The following is a 20,042-nucleotide window of genomic DNA, read 5'->3' on the forward strand; positions in this document are numbered from 1 at the left end:
AGTAGGGGCAAGAGAAAACTCAGAAAATGATGCTGTCATCAAGAAAACAAAGGTCTTGCAAATGAAGTTACCATATGTTCTTCTAAAAAAGCAAAGCTAAAATTCACTAACTACATAGTAGGGTAAGGGCAAAGTTGTACGTAAGATCATTAAGAGAAATAAGACTGTACTCTTCTTTATTGCTCCAAATATTAATAATGAAATAAAAAGTTTCCTAGTGAATCCCATAAGGCCAGCCCTTCTGATAGAGACCAAGTATTCTGAACCCTTAAAACATGTAAAGGTATCTATAGTATGACAGTTGTAAATACAAAACAAAAGCAAAACACAAATAAGAAACATAAAGTAAAACATAGCACCAAACAAAACATTCTACCTAGATCAAGGTCAGATATGTTTGGACATGTATCTTTTACCTTATTAGACCTTCACACTAATCCTGTAATGATAAGTAGGGCAGGTATGATTGAACATTTTTTAACGAGTAAGGAAACTGAGATTAAGAGATTAAATGACCTGTCATTTAACACAAAGAGGTTAAAATGGCCATGCTGAGATTTGAACCCATGTTTCCTAAATGCAAACACCATATTCACTCCACCACACTTTGGCCCCTTAGTCTATTAATGGCCTCTGCCCACATTTACAGGTCTTTCCCCACTTCCTCAGTTTCAACTGATGGCCTCAGCTTTTTAGTTTATAAAAAACTAAAGCAAACACAAGGGTAATTTCCTCATTATCCTACTACCCACCAACTTCCTTACATCTATACTCCAATACTCTGTCTTTTCTCCCATTACAATGGATTAATTTGCTCTACTACCTAAGTCCAATTTTTCCACTTATTCCATTGATTCTTATTTCCCTTTTAAGGATTGAGCTCTTTCCGATAACATCATTTTTTACCTCGCTCTAGGATCATTTTTATCTGCATACAAATATGCTAGATCTTAAATTTAAAAAAGGAGGGGGGTGTCTGGGTGGCTCAGTCAGTTGAACATCTGACTCTTGATTTCAGCTCAGGTCATGATCCCAGGGTGGAGGGATGCAGCCCTGTGTTGGGCTCCACGCCTGCTTGAGATTCACTTTCTTTCTCTCCCTCTACCCCACTCACACGCTCTCTCTAAAATAAAGAGAAGAAAAAAAGAAACTGATTTTATATTCCTCTGCTCCCCAGCACCAAGTAAGAATGAACTATATTTGCTGTCCCTAATTTCTTAAAACTCAGTTCTCTCGAGTCCTTTGAAATAAAATAAGGTGTTTGCCTCCTATCATTCCGTTGAAATTACTCATTAAAGACATCTAGGATTATTTACTTATTTATTTACTTTTTAATTTACACCTAAGTTAGTTAGCATATAGTGCATCTAGGATCTTTATCTTATCAAGTTCAGGGAACAGACTCTTGTCCACACTGTATCAACAACCTTTTTTTAAATGTTTATTTATTTTTGAGAGAGAGAGAGAGAGAGAGAGAGAGAGAGAGAGAGAGAGAGAGAGAACATGAATGGGGGAAGGGCAGAGAGAGAAGGAGACACAATCTGAAGCAGGCTCCAGGCTCTGATCTGTCAGCACAGAGCCCGATGTGGGGCTGGAACCCACAAACCATGAGATCATGACCTGAGCTGCAGTCGGACGCTCAACTGAGTCACCCAGGTGCCCCTCCGTATCAACCATCTTTAACTCAGTTAAACACCATCTCTTCTTGAGATCCTTTCCCCCCCTTGGCTTCCAGGACAGTGCACTCTCCTGAGGCCTTTCTTTCCACTTGTCATCCTGTGTTCTTAGTTGTCTTTGCTGACCCACCTTCTCCTCTTTCTCCTCAACCTCAACATGCCAAGTTCCCACAGTTCAATCCTCAGACCTCTTCTTCCTTTTACAAAAAAAACTTGAATTCTAGTATAGTTGACACACAGTGTTATATTAGCTTCAGGTGTAACATACAGTGATTCAACACTTCCATACATCCCCCGGTACTCATCACAGATGCACACCTTAATCTTCATCCCTTATGTCACCCATCCCCCACCCGCCTCCATCTAGTAACCATTAGCTTGTTCTCAATAGTTAAGAGTCTGTTTCTTGGTTTGTCTCCCCCTCCATTGTTCATTTGTTTTGTTTTTTAAATTTCACATGAGTGAGATCATATGGTATTTGTCCTTCTCTGTTTGACTTAATTCGCCTAGCATTATACTCTCTAGCTCACAGACTTTTTAATACTCATCCCACCCAGATTCAACCAACCCCATGGCTGAAATTCTGAATACCATCCATATGCCAGTTACCAGCAACCCTCCCGCCCCCCCCGCCCCCGCCAAATAAACACAGACACCACTTTTTACTCAGCCTTCTTCACGTCAGTAAATGGTATTCTCTTCACCGAGTTGTTCAGGCCAAAAACCTAGCATCATCTTTATTTCCTCTGTTTACTTATAATTAATCCATCAATTTCTGTTGGTTCTATTTTCAAAACATCCTGAGTCTAACCACTATTCATCATTTCAACTCTCACCATTCTATCCAAGCCATTTTCTCTCTTCTTGACTTTCTGTAAAAATCATTTCTCTCCTAAGTGGCCAGAGAGGTTTCAGAACAAAAAATATCATATCACTCTTTTGATCAAAACCCCTCAATGGCTTCTCTGAACATTACGACAAAATCCAAGCTCTCTAGCAAGACCACAGATGACCTAGCCCTTGGGTACCATGCTTCCCCAAAGCTTGCTCCACCTCATCCCCACTGGCTTCCCTGATGTTCTCTGAATGTGGCAGATGATTCCTGCTTCGTGACCTGTGCATATGCTATTCCTTCTGCCTAGAATTTCTTCCCCAAGGCTTTCTCATGAGTTGGTCCTTCATGTCACTCAGTTCTCTGTTCAGATATCTCCTCAGGAAAGCTTCCCTTAACTGTCCTATCTAGAGCAGCCTTCTCTAGTTACCTCTAGACACTTGCCTTAGTTTTAAAAAACCTCATTTAGATCCACTTTGCTATATTACATGTTTATTTACTTGTTTACCAAGAAGCATGTTTACCACTACGAATATAAGGTCTATGAGTACTGGAACTTCATCAGCCTAGTCTACTGCTACATTCTCCATGCCTGGAGCATAATCTGTACATAACAAATATTATTACTAAATACAATAATAGCTTATGTTTACTGAGTACTGTGAACGAGCAAAGGACTGTTCTGTGCTTTACCTATATTAACTAATTTAATCTTCCAATAATTCCATGAGGTGCCTATAGTGGTGTTACTACAAAAGTCATAGTTATGAATCATTCTGTATTTGGACTATTGGCTGTTTCCTTTTAAACAGAAGGACTATACAAAGAATTACTTAGAGGGATTAATGGAAAAGAAACTGTCTTGTGAGAAAATAATCAGGAGATATAAATCTCCATATAGACTAAATAATGGCTAATATATGAGGGCTGGTGGTGGCCTGATAACAACCAATAAAGTGGGTAAACAATGTTATTTATTAAGTATAAAGAGGGGCGTCTGGGTGGCTCAGCAGGTTAAGAGTCTGACTTCGGCTCAGGTCACGATCTCGTGGTTTGTGAGTTGGAGCCCCACATCGAGCTCTGTGCTGACAGCTCGGAGCCTGGAGCTTGCTTTGGATTCTGTGTCTCCCTCTCTGTCTGCCCCTCCCTTGCTCATGCTCTGACTCTCTCTGTCTTTCAATAATAAGTAAACGTTAAAAAATTTTTTTATTAAGTATAAAGAAATATAGCCAGTAATAACAACAAATTAAGGAAGGGTAATTATATTGTTTTCATTAAAAGCCCCCTAAACGTAGTATTACTTGTAAAACAAGATTCGATAAACCAAGGAGATGGCTACATAAAATGACTTGTTTTTAAACATATATAAGATAAAAATAGAGAAGGAGGCAAACCATAAGAGACTCTTAAATACAGAGAACAAACTGAGGGTTGCTGGAGAGGGGGGTGGGAGTGGGGAGATGGGTTAAATGGGCAATGGGCCTTAAAGAGGGCACTTTTCAGAATGAACACTCAGCGTCATAGGTAGGAGACGAATCACTGGGTTCTACTCCTGAAGCCAAGATTGCACTTTACATTAACTAACTTGAATTTAAATATAAATAAACAAATAAATGAAAGAAAGAAAGAAAGAAAGAAAGAAAGAAAGAAAGAAAAGAAAAGAAAGGTATACTTTAATACCCTTTACAATAGCGAATTTATAAAAGCTTTATCCCAAATTGTGTCACAGCTTTTTAAAAATATGTATTTTTAATCACATAGTGATTCTGTTGTTGTTGTTGTTTTTTTACATTATTACATAATGAAAAAAGCTTGGCATGTTAGTTAATCTAAAAGGTCCAAGGAATAAGTTTATGATTATTTTTTTTCCTTTTAAAATTCCCTGTTTCTAAAATAATGTAATATTGTAGACTCTGATTATACCAACTGGGGGCTGGAAAAGAAATTAGGATGTTTAGTTTTTCTTTTGTCCTGTTATACAGAAGTGATGCTGAAATACATTGAGTTGGCTTTAAGCATTGGAAATAATCACACTTATTTACCTACTTGGCAGTTCTGTGAGAATAAAAGGCAGTATAAATTTTTAGCTGAAACAATGTTTTGGCATTATTGGTACTGGGAAGATATTTAGGACAGGAACCATGAACCTTTTGGAATACTTCTGATCACTGTTATTAATTGAGGAAGGAGCTAGTATTGATTTCTGAGCTGTTTCACCTGCTAGGACAATAGGACCCTAACAAAAATTTTAGAGTACTAAAACTTTATTGGGATAAAATTAGAAACATTTTAAGCAGAAACTAATTTCTGGCATGTGAAAACTATATTTCAAAATATTTTATCCAATGTTAAAGTTTCCACTTATTTTCCACTTATTTTTAAAGTTTAAACAATGCTCTGTTTACTCACAGAATGAAGTGACAAATGGTTAGAATTTAGGGAAGAGATTTTATTCCAGGAAGCTCATAATTTTCAATGTTTTTTAAAAATTTCCTTAATGTGATAGTATGTGTATTGACAATTCTAAACAGTTACGATGTCTGATATCATTAAGTTAAGCAATTTTTGTTTACCAATGATAAACAAAATATTTTCAAAACAAAATTAATGATGATTTCCTTTGCCAAATGACTCATGGTAGGGTTCCCTGAAAAGCAAACTACCCTGGAGTTTTATAAATATAACTTAATTTATATGACACCATCCAAGAATATACTTGTAATTTAAAAATGTCTAAATGTAGATTCCCTTTGCAAATACTTACATATACCCCATGACTTACATACCTTCCAAACATAGAGCAGGCTAGTAACTCTGACTTTTGGGGAGAACAATGTCAGCAGTTCTGCTGCCCTGAATGTCATAAGTAGGACTAAATACTTCTCATGCACAGGCAAAGCCATATTAAGCAGCAACAGACAAAGAGACATGAATTCAGCATAAACCTATCCTTTTCTTTTTATTAGGCTCTATGGGCTCTAGAACAAGTCTTCTTAAAAGATAGGGGTCTGTCTTCTATTTCTTTGGTATTCCCCAAAGTACACTGAATACTGGATACAGTACTTAGCAAATCTTGACAAATGTTGACAAGTCAAAATATTTTTATAGATAGCTTAGGCTGAGAAGGTTAATGTGTATCTGTTCATGTAAGTACATTTGTACTCTGTAAGTTTAAATAAAAGGGGAAAATGAGATGCAAGCAGGGGAAAAAGAAAAGTATAAAACAGCAAAAGGGAAAAAAAGGCATTTAAAAGGTGGGTGGGAGATATGAATTCTAATATCAACTTAACCCTTTTCCTATTGGGAATTGGGTTTTTATATTGTTTTTCAATACTGATTGTATTCATCTTGTGCAAGACTGGGTCTTTGTTCTTCAAAAAATGAGAAAGTTAAACTAGGTGATAATGAAAGAAATATTAAAGGTATTCATATTTTGATATCTAAAATAATTTCTTATTAAAATTTTTTGAATGTTCATTTAATTTTAAGAGAGAGAGAGAGAGAGAGAGAGTATCAGAACACAAGTGGGGGAGAGGCAGAGAGAGAGGGAAACACAGAATCTGAAGCAGGCTCCAGGCTCTGAGCTGTCAGCACAGAGCCTGATGCGGGGCTTGAGTCCATGAACTGTGAGATCATGACCTGAGCCGAAGTCAGATGCTTAACTGACTGAGCTACCTGGGTGCCCCTAAAAATAATTTCTTAATTAAAAACTCTACTTAATCATCAATGATTAGATTCCTAATACTTGCCAGCTATCATTCTGTAGGGCATTTTAGGAAGCCAAAAATTAAAAAAAAAAAAAATTTAAAACAGGACAAATTTCAGGTAATATCATAAATTCATTTTACACTCATCAGAACATAGTCAGCTTAAAAATCTTTAAGGTAACCTATTCAAGCACAGGAGATATATTTGAGACTGAGGTCTTTTCCCAGGAAAATGTTTCACTTTTCTCTGTGCTGAGGACAGCTTATACGTACAGAAAGCTAGGAAGAAACAGAAATAATGGAGAAGAGGGAAAGTCTCAAGGGAAAGAGAACAAGAGTAGAAAGATAACTTTTTTCAAGACATTTGCCATCTGTGCCTCTCTAAAAGATGCCAGGCAGCTCCCCAGCCTGAGGGTTAGGGAAGCTCTCCTCAAAAACCCTGGAAGATATCCCATTAGGTTTCCCCACCAGGAAGATAAAGAGAAGCAGATGGGATTCTGCAATTGTCAGGAGGTTATTTGGAAATGGAAGGCCACGAGGTTGGTGGTGTTCACTGTTACTCAGTTAACCTCTCCTTCCTTTCATTCTTCCTTTAATGAACTCTTTAATTTTACATGCTGGGTCCCCTACTAATGCTATTCATATCTGGCTTGGCCTTTTCATTTATTTTGTCTTAAATTTCTCTCTTCTTTAAAAAAATATTTCTTATTCTTCCAATTACATGTTTGAGAAAGATATATCTGCAATTTTCTACTAAAAGATTTGTAGTTGTACCCAAACAGGACAAAATTCAAACATTAAAAATGCTATACTACTAAAAATATTCTATATATAGGCAAAGAATCTGTGTGCTTTTAAAGACAGCAGTACAGAGACCTGCGAAACCTGGAAATTTATTGATATATAAAAATCTTATTGCTCTGGTACTTTTCTAAATTTGGAATGGTTCTATTTTATATTAACACATGAAATCCACACTTTTAGTTAATATCCAAGGCTCTGTGGAAAAAAAAAAAAGAATTTCACAACTTTTCAGATTGGATATTTGATATATAATCTCATGTTTCTCTGTAGTCACAAGAACCATAACAACTGAGTGTATCTTTAAAAAAAATTTATTGAAAATTCTAGACACAGAATACATTTGGGGCATATTCTGCTTTCTTTCAAAGCTATTAATACTATGGCAAGCATATTCGTAAATCTGTTCAAATAAATTTTCCCTAACTTTGAAATCTTTTCATTTCTATTATGGTTTTAAAATAGGCTACCTCCTGAAAGTCCACTGAACATATCAAATCATGACCTTGTTTTTCTACTCTAGACTTGGGCTTTCGGTGCCAACATCATTAAGAGATTCTTTAAATTACTTTTTAAATGTCCTTTTCCCTCTGGATTTTCACTTATATCTAATTAGACTACTTACTTCGTGCCATGTAATCCCTGTTGCCAAAACTGCTAAATGCTTCAATAAGTAGGAGGAGGGCATCAATGGAGCAAGACAGATGTAATGTCACTGGTTAACAATAGAAGTGTGAAGCAGCTGCCTTAATTATGAAGCTTATTAATTCATGGTGTTAAAAAAAACTTGGCAAGAGTGTTTACAAAATATCTAAACTTTCCAAACAGCATCATATCGTTTAAAACTTAAAATATGTGTTTCAATAAGGGATATTGAAATAATTATTTTGTCACAGTAATTAACATCTGCATTTAACATCTATAATTCTAAGTTAAAAGGCCACACATAATTTTAAAAGTAACTCTGCTTCTTAATTGACTTTAAAAGTATATACCCTTATACTTTAATGCTTCAAAATTTAATGCTTCAAAAATTTTTTACACTTGAAATTAAAAACACTGGATGAGGATAAACTATGTCTAGGAGAGGAAGTAAGGTATAGGGAAAGAGTTCTAAAGAGCTACTTTCTATAGAACCTGGAAAAACTTAACCTCATTAAATTTCAATTTCATTATCTGTAAGTTAACATTTACCACAAAGCACTGTTTGATGACTACAAATAATGTATATAAAATGCCTGGCATGTAGTAGGTGCTCAATAAAAGGCAATACTATTTTTTAATGGGTGTATTGGAAAGACAAAATTTAAATAAATGGTTTACTATTATAGAATAAGACTAGTGAAAAGAAATAGTCTCAGTACAATCTTTGGCCTTACACCTAGAATATTTAACTATCATTTAAAGATAATGACACCTAAAAATGTAAGCTTAGAAACATTTTAATTTCTTAGGAAGACAAGGAAGTGGAAACAGAAGTCTCAAAAGAGGTGTTATTAAGAAAAACAACAACAACAAAACAACATTAGTGGAAGTGTACTTGCCTCTTCAGTGTTGACTGAAACAAAGGCTTATATATAATGAAGTAATAACCAATAGGAATTAGTCTCTGAAAGTTTAGCACACTGCCATGTTTAAAAAAAACAAAACTCTTCATTATATTCTGAGGAAAAAATATATTCCAAGTATCTAGTGGGCCAAGACAGAACTTCTAATTGAAAAAGTTACTGTGTTATTATTGATCTGAAGAGGGCTTCTGTTCATATAGTTCACGATTGTAATTTCAGTTACACGGATTCAAAGCCTTTGCCTTTCTAAACTGAAATGTTCTAATCACATTATCTTCCATCATTTGAGTACTCACTTGGGCCCAAACTTGCTCCATGATGTTTTTGTGATGTGGGACCAGGAAAAATATATATAGCAAATATACAGCATAGGAATGATTAACATGAAGGAATATACTCTATCCTGTTCTGTTTTTAGAGACTCTTGGACGATGAGCAACATTTTGCTCATTCTTAGAGCATCACACTGACCTGATGACCTCAGTGAGTAGCAACACCCAAGTATCTTTCATAGTTTATTACCATGGTCCATAGTTTATGTGTTAATATTCTCTCTCTCTCTCTCTCTTTCTCTCTCTCTCTCTCTCTCACACACACACACACACACACACACACATTTGTCAGTAATGTTCTATCTCCCGCCCTTATAAAGAGCCTCACACATTCTAGGTACAAAATAAAAATTTTTTAAAGAATCAATATATGATCTGTGGATAGAAATATGACTGAGAGAATTTAATATGGACCAATGAGAGAGTAAGATGTTACGGATAAAATAAACAAATTATGCATACTTCATTTTATGCTTAAGATATTTGTTAAGACAATTTCATTCAGCTTGGCTCTTTAATATCTGAAAGAGTTCAGTTTTCATCTTTAAACTCAGAAATTTCCTGTTTCCTCCATTCTTTGGTCAAAAGGGTGAAACTGTCAATATAATACCATTCTGAAAAATACAGGTCTGACCCCAACCATTATATGGATAGAAGAAAAGAACAACAACAACAACAACAAAATAGAATTTAGACGACAGGGTATAAATGAACTTTATGAGTTTGTTTTGTTTTGTTTTAATATGAAATTTATTGTCAAATTGGTTTCCAGTTTTGTTTTGTTCTTTATCAAACCTGACAATCTTCTCCTATGGACACTGCAAGAGGGAAGTCTGTAGTGCCGAAAACACTATACGAGGCAGCAGGTCATGAAATGACCTGATTAAATGCTTTCTCTTTTACTTTTGAAAGAAAATACACTTTCTGGTAAATATTATTAAGGCAACAAAATTTATCTCAACTTAAAAAGAAATTCAAAAAAGTTGATAGTGATATACACAATGACTAGATAAAGAGTAGGAATTGCAATTCACTTAAGGAAAAACAACTATGGCTAACTGTGAGATTCTAAATACATATCTTCTCTAAAGGAAAAAAGGACTAAAACAGTTATCAGTTATCAGTCATGAATACATAAGATCAAGAGATCATCATTTGAAACTATGTTTGATGTTAAGTGAAGAGAAATAATAGATTTATGTATCTTTAAATGCCTGGTGAAAATGAATCAGTGTCTTAACATTCTTTTTTCCTTCTATGGTTGGTTACCTTTCAGTGTTTTTTTTTTTTTTTTTTTTTGTCTGTGCCAAGAATAACCAATCACATTGCAACATATTTAGAAAACCTCAAGGAAAATCTTAATGAACACAATTTCTGCACTACCATTAATACCAAAGGAAACAAAACAAAAATCAATACATTATGTAACCTACGATATAATGAGAAAACTTCATTCACTGACAAATTGATGAAGTATTAGAGTAAGTTCAAAGTAATACACAAGAGAATAGAAGCTTTTCAGTTATGATCACTGGACTACTAAAATTCTTTTTAACAATAATTAATAAATTAATTTTTAAAAGTTTAAAGATGACTTTAGAAACATCAATGGCTATCTTTGTAAAAGGAGATGCTGGTAGTGAATATCTAATACTGCTTTTTCAAAAATATAATGTAACATTATTAAGTATTTTAATAACAAAAACAACGATAATGAAAATAGGCTTTTGAAACACTAACAACACTCATATTGCTTTTCTTTGCCCTGTTGTGTTTATCATCCTGTTCTCTATAACTCCTGTCTGGCTGCTTTTTTCTCCTTGTTTCAAAACCACAAGGAGATTAATATGCATTTGGGGAGGTGAGAGTAAAGATAATGAGGCTATGTGAGTCATTTAGGAATCTTTAGTGTGGTAACAAAAAAAAAAACAAACCCAAAACCCACTTTTCAGTGAAAGAACGAATTCTAGAAACTACACTGTAATTACTTCAAATACAATCTTGCTTTACTATTTAATGTTTCTTCGTTACACATATGCTCTCCAATGAATGGAGCGGAATACCTAGACAAGAAATTAACAAAACAGTGGTACCTGCAGATCTTGTCAATGTGAGTCCTACAGTTCTAATTCCTCAGTATCCTTATTCAAAAAGCAGTCTCACTGAGATACTACAAATTTAGATGCTATCTAGCACAGGCTGAGTTTGCTAGACTAAACACCACAGGATGAAGAGATTACATTACTGTTGCTGTGGAAATTATTAAGGGGTATACCAAGCAATATGTATATAAATATACTGTTGAGTTTGTCTTAAATATATTTGCAGATGATTTGTTTTGTTTAGTTATCACAAGAGTTGATTTTATTTTAATAAAAATAAACCAGGAGATCAGGGTAACAGATTTTAGGCAGTATAATAGTGGAAAGAAAGAAGCTGCTGAAATGGTGTGGACAGACCTCTTATTCTGATCAATGCCATTTCAGAGAAGACTGGAGAGGATAACAGTTTAATTCTTTTCTTACTAGGTATATTTTGGGGTCTCTTTTAGTGGGGTAGAGGGGGATACACAGTATAACAGGCATATGGTTTTCACAAACCTTTATAAACAATGTGCATCCAGTATTTTTTTTTTAATTAATTAATTTATTTTGAGAGAGAGCGAGAGGGAACAACTGGGAGAGGGGCAGACAGAGAGAATCCCAAGCACAATCCAGGCTGAGTTTGCTGCAGGGCTTGATCTCTGGACCGTGAGATTGTGACCTGAGCTGAAATCAAGAGTCGGAGGCTTCAATGACTGAGCCACCCAGGTGCCCCCAGTCTTTTTCTTCATGGATTAGAACAAATATTGTTATAATGTCTATACTACCAAAAGCAATCTACATATTTAATGCAGTCCCTATCAGAATGCCACCAACATCTTTCACAGAGCTAGAACAAACAATCCTAAAGTATGTATGGAACCACAAGACCCTGAATGGCCAAAGCAATCTTGGAAAGGCAAAGCAAAGCTAGAAGCATCACAATTCTGGACCTTGAGCTATATTACAAAGTTGTGTTCACCAAGACAGCATGATGATAACACAAAAAACAGACACATAGATGGATGAAACAGAATAGAAAACCCAGAAATGGACCCACAACTCTATGGTCAACTAATCTTCAACAAATTAGGAAACAATATCCAATGGGAAAAAGTCTCTTCAAAAAATGGTGTTGGGAAAACTGGACAGCAACATGCAGAAGAATGAAACTGGACCACTTTCTTACACCATACACAAAAACAAATTCAGAATGACTGAAAGACCTAACGGTGTGACAGAAAACCAGCAAAATTCTAGAGGAGAATATAGGCAGCAACCTCTTTGACCTCAGCTGCAGCAACTTTTTACTAGACATGTCTCCAGAGACCAGGTAAACAAAAGCAAAATGAACTATTGGGATTTCATCAAGATAAAAAGCTTCTGCAAATCAAAAGAAACAATCAACAGAACTAAAAGGCAGCCTATGGAATGGGAGAAGATATTTGCAAATGATATATCTGATAAAGGGTTACTATGCAAAATGTGCATCCAGAGTTAACATGCACTCCCCACCTCAGTGTCTTCCATATCAGTGTGTGTGTGTATGTGTGTGTGTGTGACATGAGAAGCAGCATAGGACAGTGGTTAAGAACCGACACTTGGTTGCTAGACTGCAAACTACTCACTTGCTGTGCAACCAATGGGATGTTATCAATCTCAAATTAGTGATTATTGTCAGGATTAAATGTGTTTATCAATGTAAAGTTCCTAGAGTGGTGCTTGGCACATGAAAAGTGCTCAAAGGTGTTAGCTGTTATTACATGTGTTCCCAAAGTAGACATGTACTTTTAAAATATTAGATTAGGTAAATATACCAAGGTAGGTAAATAGGAAAGGAAAATTATATTCTTAAATCTAACAGATACTAGTTTAAGATGCTTGCCCAAATTAATTAACCATTATTTTACTGTCTTCCACCCAGATAAATCCTATTTTTATGAGTCTCCAATTGGGAAATAATAAAAACCTCATTCTTAGGAATGTAAAAACAATTCTTATTTTTTTTATTTTTCCTTCAGAAATGAATTTTTAATTTTATAAACTTTTTAAAGTTTGTTTATTTATTTATTTATTTAGAGAAGAGGGAAGGAGGGAGCAGAGGAGGGGCAGAGAGAAGGAGGGAGAGAGAATCCTACACAGGTTCCATGCTGTCAGTGCAGAGCCCAAAGAAGGGTGTGAACTCATGAACTGTGAGATCGTGACTTGCTCCAAGATCAAGAGTCAGATGCTCAACTGACTGAGCCACCTAGGTGTTCCTAAACTTTTTTTTTTGATAGCTGCCTTGTATACTTTAATTCTCTACTCTTTTCTATAGAGCAAACAACAGAAAACTGATGAATACAGGATCCATCCATTTAGTAACAAATTATTTCCTGACTCACTACAATGTATGTGGCCTTATGCTACACAAAAAATCCACACACTAGTTTCTCAAAGGAAAAACACTGAAAAATTGGAAACTGTGAATGGGATATTGAGGCCTATTGAGAATGACAAGCAATAGGAAGAAAAAAGCTAATAAGTGAACTATCTCAGAATCAGTGAATGTGTAAGAGAAGGACCTTAGAGACATTATACAGTCGAATAGTTCTTAACTCTTTAAAACAACACCAATGTACTGGAGGGGTGAGATGACATATGGTATTCTTTTGTAACATATATCTTTTTTTTTAAATGTTTATTTCTGAGAGAGAGAGAGAGAGAGAGAGAGAGAGAGAGAGAGAGAAAGAGAGAGAGAGAGTGGGGGAGGGGCAAAGAGAGAGGGAGACACAGAATCAGAAGCAGACTCCAGGCTCTGAGCTGTCAGCACAGAGCCTGACATGGGGCTCAAACCCACGAACCGCAAGATCATGACCTGAGCTGAAGAAGGATGCTTAACTGACTGAGCCACCCAGGCACCCCAATTTTGTAACATATATCTTGACTAATGTGCTAACAAAGTTTTGTGGGAAATTATTATATTTAAATTCAACAAAGACAAAAAATGCACATGTAGTATGCCAAAAGGAAGATGGAGAAAATACTCCTAATAGTAACTAAGTTCAATATTAAATTTAGTTTTCAGCTTCTTGGCCAAAAAGCAAAAATAAGCACAGTATAGTTTGTTTTTTTTTTTTTTTTACTATGTGATAAATCTAGTTGTATTTTTTTTTTTTTTTTTTTTTTTTTTTTGCAAGGAGAAAGGGGAAGGAGTTGAACAGCTTTTCTGACATTAATTCTCACAGAACTTAATCATGTGTTTTTATGTAAAGAAACCTCAGAAATATCATGAATTCAAGAAGAATGACTCAATAAGCAATAAGAAAAGCTTTCAATTATAATTCAAAGAAGTTATTATATTGAAGGACAGGGTGATCACCTGACTGCTAGCCTAGCATATACCTATTATCCTGACTTACATATTAACAGTGACTCATTCCATTTTTAGAAGTATTCAAGTTTGGAAAATAAATTACATGGGAAACTTGGTCCAAATATGTTGCTCTGTAGCGATCTTGTCTGGTAGAAGAAAAGACTTCATAAATGATTTCTACCAAATTTCTAGAGGCCCTGGATGGCAACCATTTAAGACCCAAATTAAAAGAGAATGTATGAAATAATATATGATACAATCTCTTTGTATTAAAAAGCAATGTAATAATGTCATGAAACTTACACTCAGAATTGAAAGCAATTCTTCAGTACCACATTCAGGTTTCAAACGCTCTTTGAACATTTTAACTGTTTGGTGCTTCAAATAGTAGTAAGAGGCAATGCGGCCATATGTCAGAGGTTCAATGCTCCGATTATCCTATTTCAAAAAGAAAGATAAAATGACAAATAAAAAGTACAATAGAAACACATACATTCATAAAACTAATAGTTCTTACTGCAGGTTGCTATTGCAACAATTTTGTTAAAATGTTTAGTTACCATGAGAAGCAAAAGCCCTACAGTTAAAAAGCTGGGCAATCTTTTCATTTAGAATGTATATGACTCAGTCATACCTCTCCAATTTCAATACAGTAGGAAAGTTCCAATTCAACCAGAGACTTCTCAACCAGACTGGACAGAAATTTATTCACAGAATCATGGCTCACATCACTCAAATTGTAGTAGCTAGAAAACAAGCAAGGTCATTAGCACTTCAATTTTCCCTCATTCTCTTCTTTTCAGAATTTCAAAGAACAATTACATGCACAGCAAATCAAAGAAGTAAAACAACCGCAACAGCCAGTTTCATCTTACAGGTCAAAATTCCCACACTAAGATTTGTTGACTCCGATGAACAATGGTAATAACTATGGAAGATAAGCAGATAAAATTCAGCATTGCATTAAACAAACACTAACTTTCTAGAAACAGAAGCAAATCATATATAAATATATAACTTCCTTTTATATATAAAAACCCATCCTCAGTAACTTTATAAAACTCAAAGCACTATTGATTTGAGTAGTAGATGAATTCTTTTAGGAAATTTAGTCATTGATTGTTCTTCAAATGCCTAATGACTACATGTCACCCTAAATATGGGGAAAGACATCATCAAGCTAACAAGAAAGCATTTGAACTAAGCTTCTATAGACAAAAGCCACACAGGTTCAGCTCTGTATATCTTCTAAGTAAAAAGCCTAAGGACATGCAATTCATCTGAATGCTCTTCCCTCTAATTCCAAAGGTTCTTGGCAAATCCCTAAGATTACTAGGAATCTGTGCCTGGGAACAGATCCAAAGGGTGACAGAATGCCCCTACATCATAGCAGATCTCTAATTCTTGGTGGGTGAATCCTGCACCCCGGTCAGCGTGGAGAGTTATATCTCCTCTCTCCATCCAAATCAAGTAACAGGAGTGTAAAGCGGCCTCAGAACAGGCTTTCATCTGTACAGACTGAAGCCCAGAACAAGGGTTGTACACCTGCACAGGACTAGAAAGGGGATATTCATAGTCTGGAAAGAAAGTGTTAACAATCTCAAATGGGAGAGGCCTGACGGAAACCACAAGTGATCAATATGGTGATTTTTTTTTTTTCTTTCTTCAAAGGGAAAGATTTGAGGTCAGTATACTGCAAAAATTCATTTAAAAATACACAAAGCAGGACTTAAATGATGGCAGGATATACTTTCAGCAGAAAGAGAAGATTAAACAAAAAGCTAGGTACACCAATATGAGAGTCTCCACTAAGTAAGGATTAATAATAGACTCTTTATTTAGGAAACTCTGTAAATCATAATTACTTGCTGAAGATTTTAATTTTCACAAATGAGAAATAGTTACTTTCAATCTTAGTCTGCAGAGAAATTACTGCCTTTCCTGGAAAAGTTGATGTCATACCAAAATAAAGCAATATTTATCAATGAACAGGTAAGTATTGAAACCAGTGCTATTGTTAATTTAAACAAAATGTACAAAGCTTTTTTTAATGTTCAGTTACTCATTTTGAGAGAGACAGCAAGATCATGCTGTCTACATGAGTTTTTATGCAATTAAAATTACAGAAGGAAGGCTTTATGAAAACAGTATTACCATGAAAAACAAAAGTTAAAATACCATTTTTGCCTAAAAATTTCCTAGGCCATTTGAAAACGTAAAGTCTCATATTCCCCTACAAATATTAACTAATGACAACTTTACCATTTTTATGCTTTAACAAATTTAGTACGTTTACAAATAGTATTTAAAATCATCTTTGAGGGGCGCCTGGGTGGCGCAGTCGGTTAAGCGTCCGACTTCAGCCAGGTCACGATCTCGCGGTCTGTGAGTTCGAGCCCCGCGTCAGGCTCTGGGCTGATGGCTCGGAGCCTGGAGCCTGTTTCCGATTCTGTGTCTCCCTCTCTCTCTGCCCCTCCCCCGTTCATGCTCTGTCTCTCTCTGTCCCAAAAATAAATAAAAAACGTTGAAAAAAAAATTTAAAAAAAAAAAAAATAAAATCATCTTTGAAAAAGACTTTCCTTCAAAAATTATAAATTCTTTTTAACAATATTTATTTTGGTCACTGTTTTATTTAGTTACAGGGTATATTTTGATGGGCTAATATCCTTTCTAATGTTTTCCTAAGTCTACTGGGAAATTTTTAAGACTGATTTGTAGCTTCTATCCAGATAAAGAACAGTCAGGGTAAACATTTCTTAAACATTTAAAATAAGTTGCAAAAAAGAAAAAAAAAACCTAAAATCATGTCTCTAAGACTACAACAAATTATTTGATGATCATATTATTAACAATCTTATTTGATAAAAATTAACACAATTTTTAGAATAACTTTAAAAACTTCCATTGATATTTTCTCTTAATATGGTTGTTCTTTTCTAATGTGCTCACCAACATCTCATATTGACTTGCCTAAGAAATGCAAAACTTCAACTTAAGTAATTGAATTGACATTTAATTTACTCAATATCAACACTTTTATCCTTATGATTTCTGAGGATAATCTGGAATTTAAAAAAAATCCTAAATTTTTTTTTCCAGGTATTCTGGCATATGTAAATGATAACTTTTTAAAATTTATTTTTAGAAAGCGATAACTACTTAAAAAATAGAAAGTGCTGGTTAAAATACTACACTCAAGAGTAGGAAATTCTCAGTCATTAAAAAGTTGTCTTTTGGGGTGCCCGGGTGGCTCAGTTGGTTAAAAGTCCAACTTTGGCCCAGGTTACCATCTCACGGTTCGTGGGTTTGAGCCCCGCAGTGGCTCTGTGCTGACAGCTCAGAGCCTGGAGCCTGCTTCGGACTATGTGTCTCCCTCTCTTTCTGCCCTTCCCCTGCTTGTGTTCTCTTTCTCAAAAATAAATAAACATTTAAAAAAAAAATTTAAAAGTTGTCTTCTAAACACCCAACACAAATACTAAAATGCATATTTTTGTTGTGATATAACTTTACTAATTAAACTATTATTCTTTGGTAACAATTGATCTAAGGTTACTTAAACCACTTAAAAATCCTTATAAAAGTAAGATTTGCTACATCTCAATTAGATATATAATTTAACAAGACACTGTAAAATGAACAAAATGTAAATGAAATTATTGTTTAGGTCACATAAAATTTTAGGAGATAATATATTCTGACACTTTCCTGGGAATAAAGAATGGAGTTTATATTTACATGATCTTCATTAGCATTATAGGGCCTTTGCTTCTATAGCATGAACTTTTTAGTCACTGGGTAATTTCTAGCCTAAATAATTATAAGTATTTAGTTTAAAACATTATATATCATTAATTTCAATAATCTCTTTACTAACTTGAAAATCAAGCAACAGCTAAGTTAAAGGTCTGTTTTCATGTTGCACTCTCCACAGTACAAAATTTATAATTTACTGGTTACTAAAACAGAAATATTACACAACTGTTTAATTATAGATAAAGGATACAATGTAGTTTCATGCTCTCTGCATTGGATCATGAAGTCATTATCTTCTCTCTGCCATAAACAGACAGCCTACCTTTTTGTCAGCATGCTATTTCATTTATTTCACAGAGAAACCCAGTTTCACAATAATTGACTTGTCAGAAGCTCTAATTTATGAGGCTGAGCTCTGTAAGATTTCTCTATATTGGACTCAACCTGCACACAAGCAGGGTTGAATATTTACAATGCTGTTAACAGGTGCTGAGTTGTTTAATGATTCTAATAGCCAGAAGCGTACTGAGAAAGCCAGCGGGATCACAATTACAGGCTGTTTGAACACAACAATTACTAGTCCCCTGGGAGGTGTGAAAGTCAAAGGCAGTTGGATACTGACAGCATCTAGCACATGGGCTAGACAAGCTAACTTCTATTAGCAGTCCATTGGGAAAAAGTCATAACAAACCTCTCCCTCTCATAAAAATTTACAAAGTTCATTAAATTTAAACAATCCCAAAGTAAAACAACTTAAAAAAATTAGCTTTAAGAGCTCTTGTCAAAGGACGAACAGGAATACCACACATGAAACCTCAAGTTCTGTTTTTCCAACCTCAGGAAGGATAAAATTTTGCCAGTTGAGAATGAAAGAGATTTTATTGTAATCTAAAACATAGATAAAGTTACACCAAACAGTCTGGATTTAATGTGAATAGTGGCAGCCATTTCCTGTTTAGTTATTGTAAACCTGGCCAGAGATCTTGCTGGGAAATTTTTCATCAGTATTGAAATGCTGCTGCTATAACTGTCAGTACTGGGAAGTCATTTGTTACGGCACCATGTTTTTTTATGTTCAGATTATGCAGCAGTAATAATGACACAAATAATGAAAGTGGTTGCAGGGACAGCTGAAACTACCACAACATTTTTTGCCCCAGAAATATTTAAAAGCTTCCTCAGGGGAAAACAGAGAGTGAAACTGAACATACAAATTGAATCCAGAACTCAATTTGGAATATATTATATTTCATGATGCACCAGTACATGTGTTTATGTACATTTGAACTAACTAATGTAATTGTGTCTACGTATATATTTATATATGTAAATGTATCTTCATATGCATGTGCATGTGTTTGCATACATATGCATATCTCTCACACACACACACACACACACACACACTATAAACATACAGAGAACAATCCAGGAACAGTGGCAGAATCTTTGTCAACATAAGTTCCACTTTTGGTGGTGGTGTGGTGGGGGTTCTTTATAGTTGTATGATTAAATGAAGGGGGTTGGGGAATTGGGTCGTATTTATTATCTATGTATGACTGTATTTTGAAAGCACTCTTTGTCTTGTCTATTTTAAATAAACCTTATTATCTTTTTTTAACATACACATGCATATATATATATATATATATATATATATATATATATGCAGTCCTCTCCCACTAAACCAAAAGTAAAATCTCAATTTATGACAGTTAATATATTAAGATATATTAAAACTACATATAATATAAGCCCTTCCTTTGAGACAATGATTTTAGCCTTCTTAAAACTTTTAACAGATTGGGGCACTTGGGTGGCTCAGTTGGTTGAGTGTCTGACTCCTGGTTTCAGCTCAGGTCATGATCTCAGTTTCGTGAGTATGAGCCCCATGTCAGGCTCTGCGCTGGCAGGAGGGAGCCTGCTTGGGATCCTTT

At 34.9% G+C, this 20,042-nt stretch overlaps 1 protein-coding gene across 1 annotated transcript in view; it reads right to left on the reverse strand.

Annotated features, from left to right (window-relative positions):
- Positions 1-20,042, reverse strand: part of ASCC3 (activating signal cointegrator 1 complex subunit 3) — a 356,847-nt gene that overhangs the window by 68,294 nt on the left and 268,511 nt on the right. The window contains exons 35-36 of the mRNA XM_042939446.1: positions 14,987-15,098; positions 14,656-14,790 (exon numbers count right to left, since the gene is read on the reverse strand). Of these exons, the coding sequence (XP_042795380.1) occupies positions 14,656-14,790; positions 14,987-15,098 (247 nt within the window). The remainder of the gene's footprint in view (positions 1-14,655; positions 14,791-14,986; positions 15,099-20,042) is intronic.

The sequence above is a fragment of the Panthera leo genome, chromosome B2 (assembly GCF_018350215.1).
Source record: "Panthera leo isolate Ple1 chromosome B2, P.leo_Ple1_pat1.1, whole genome shotgun sequence".
In the NCBI taxonomy this organism is placed as follows: Eukaryota; Metazoa; Chordata; class Mammalia; order Carnivora; family Felidae; genus Panthera; species Panthera leo.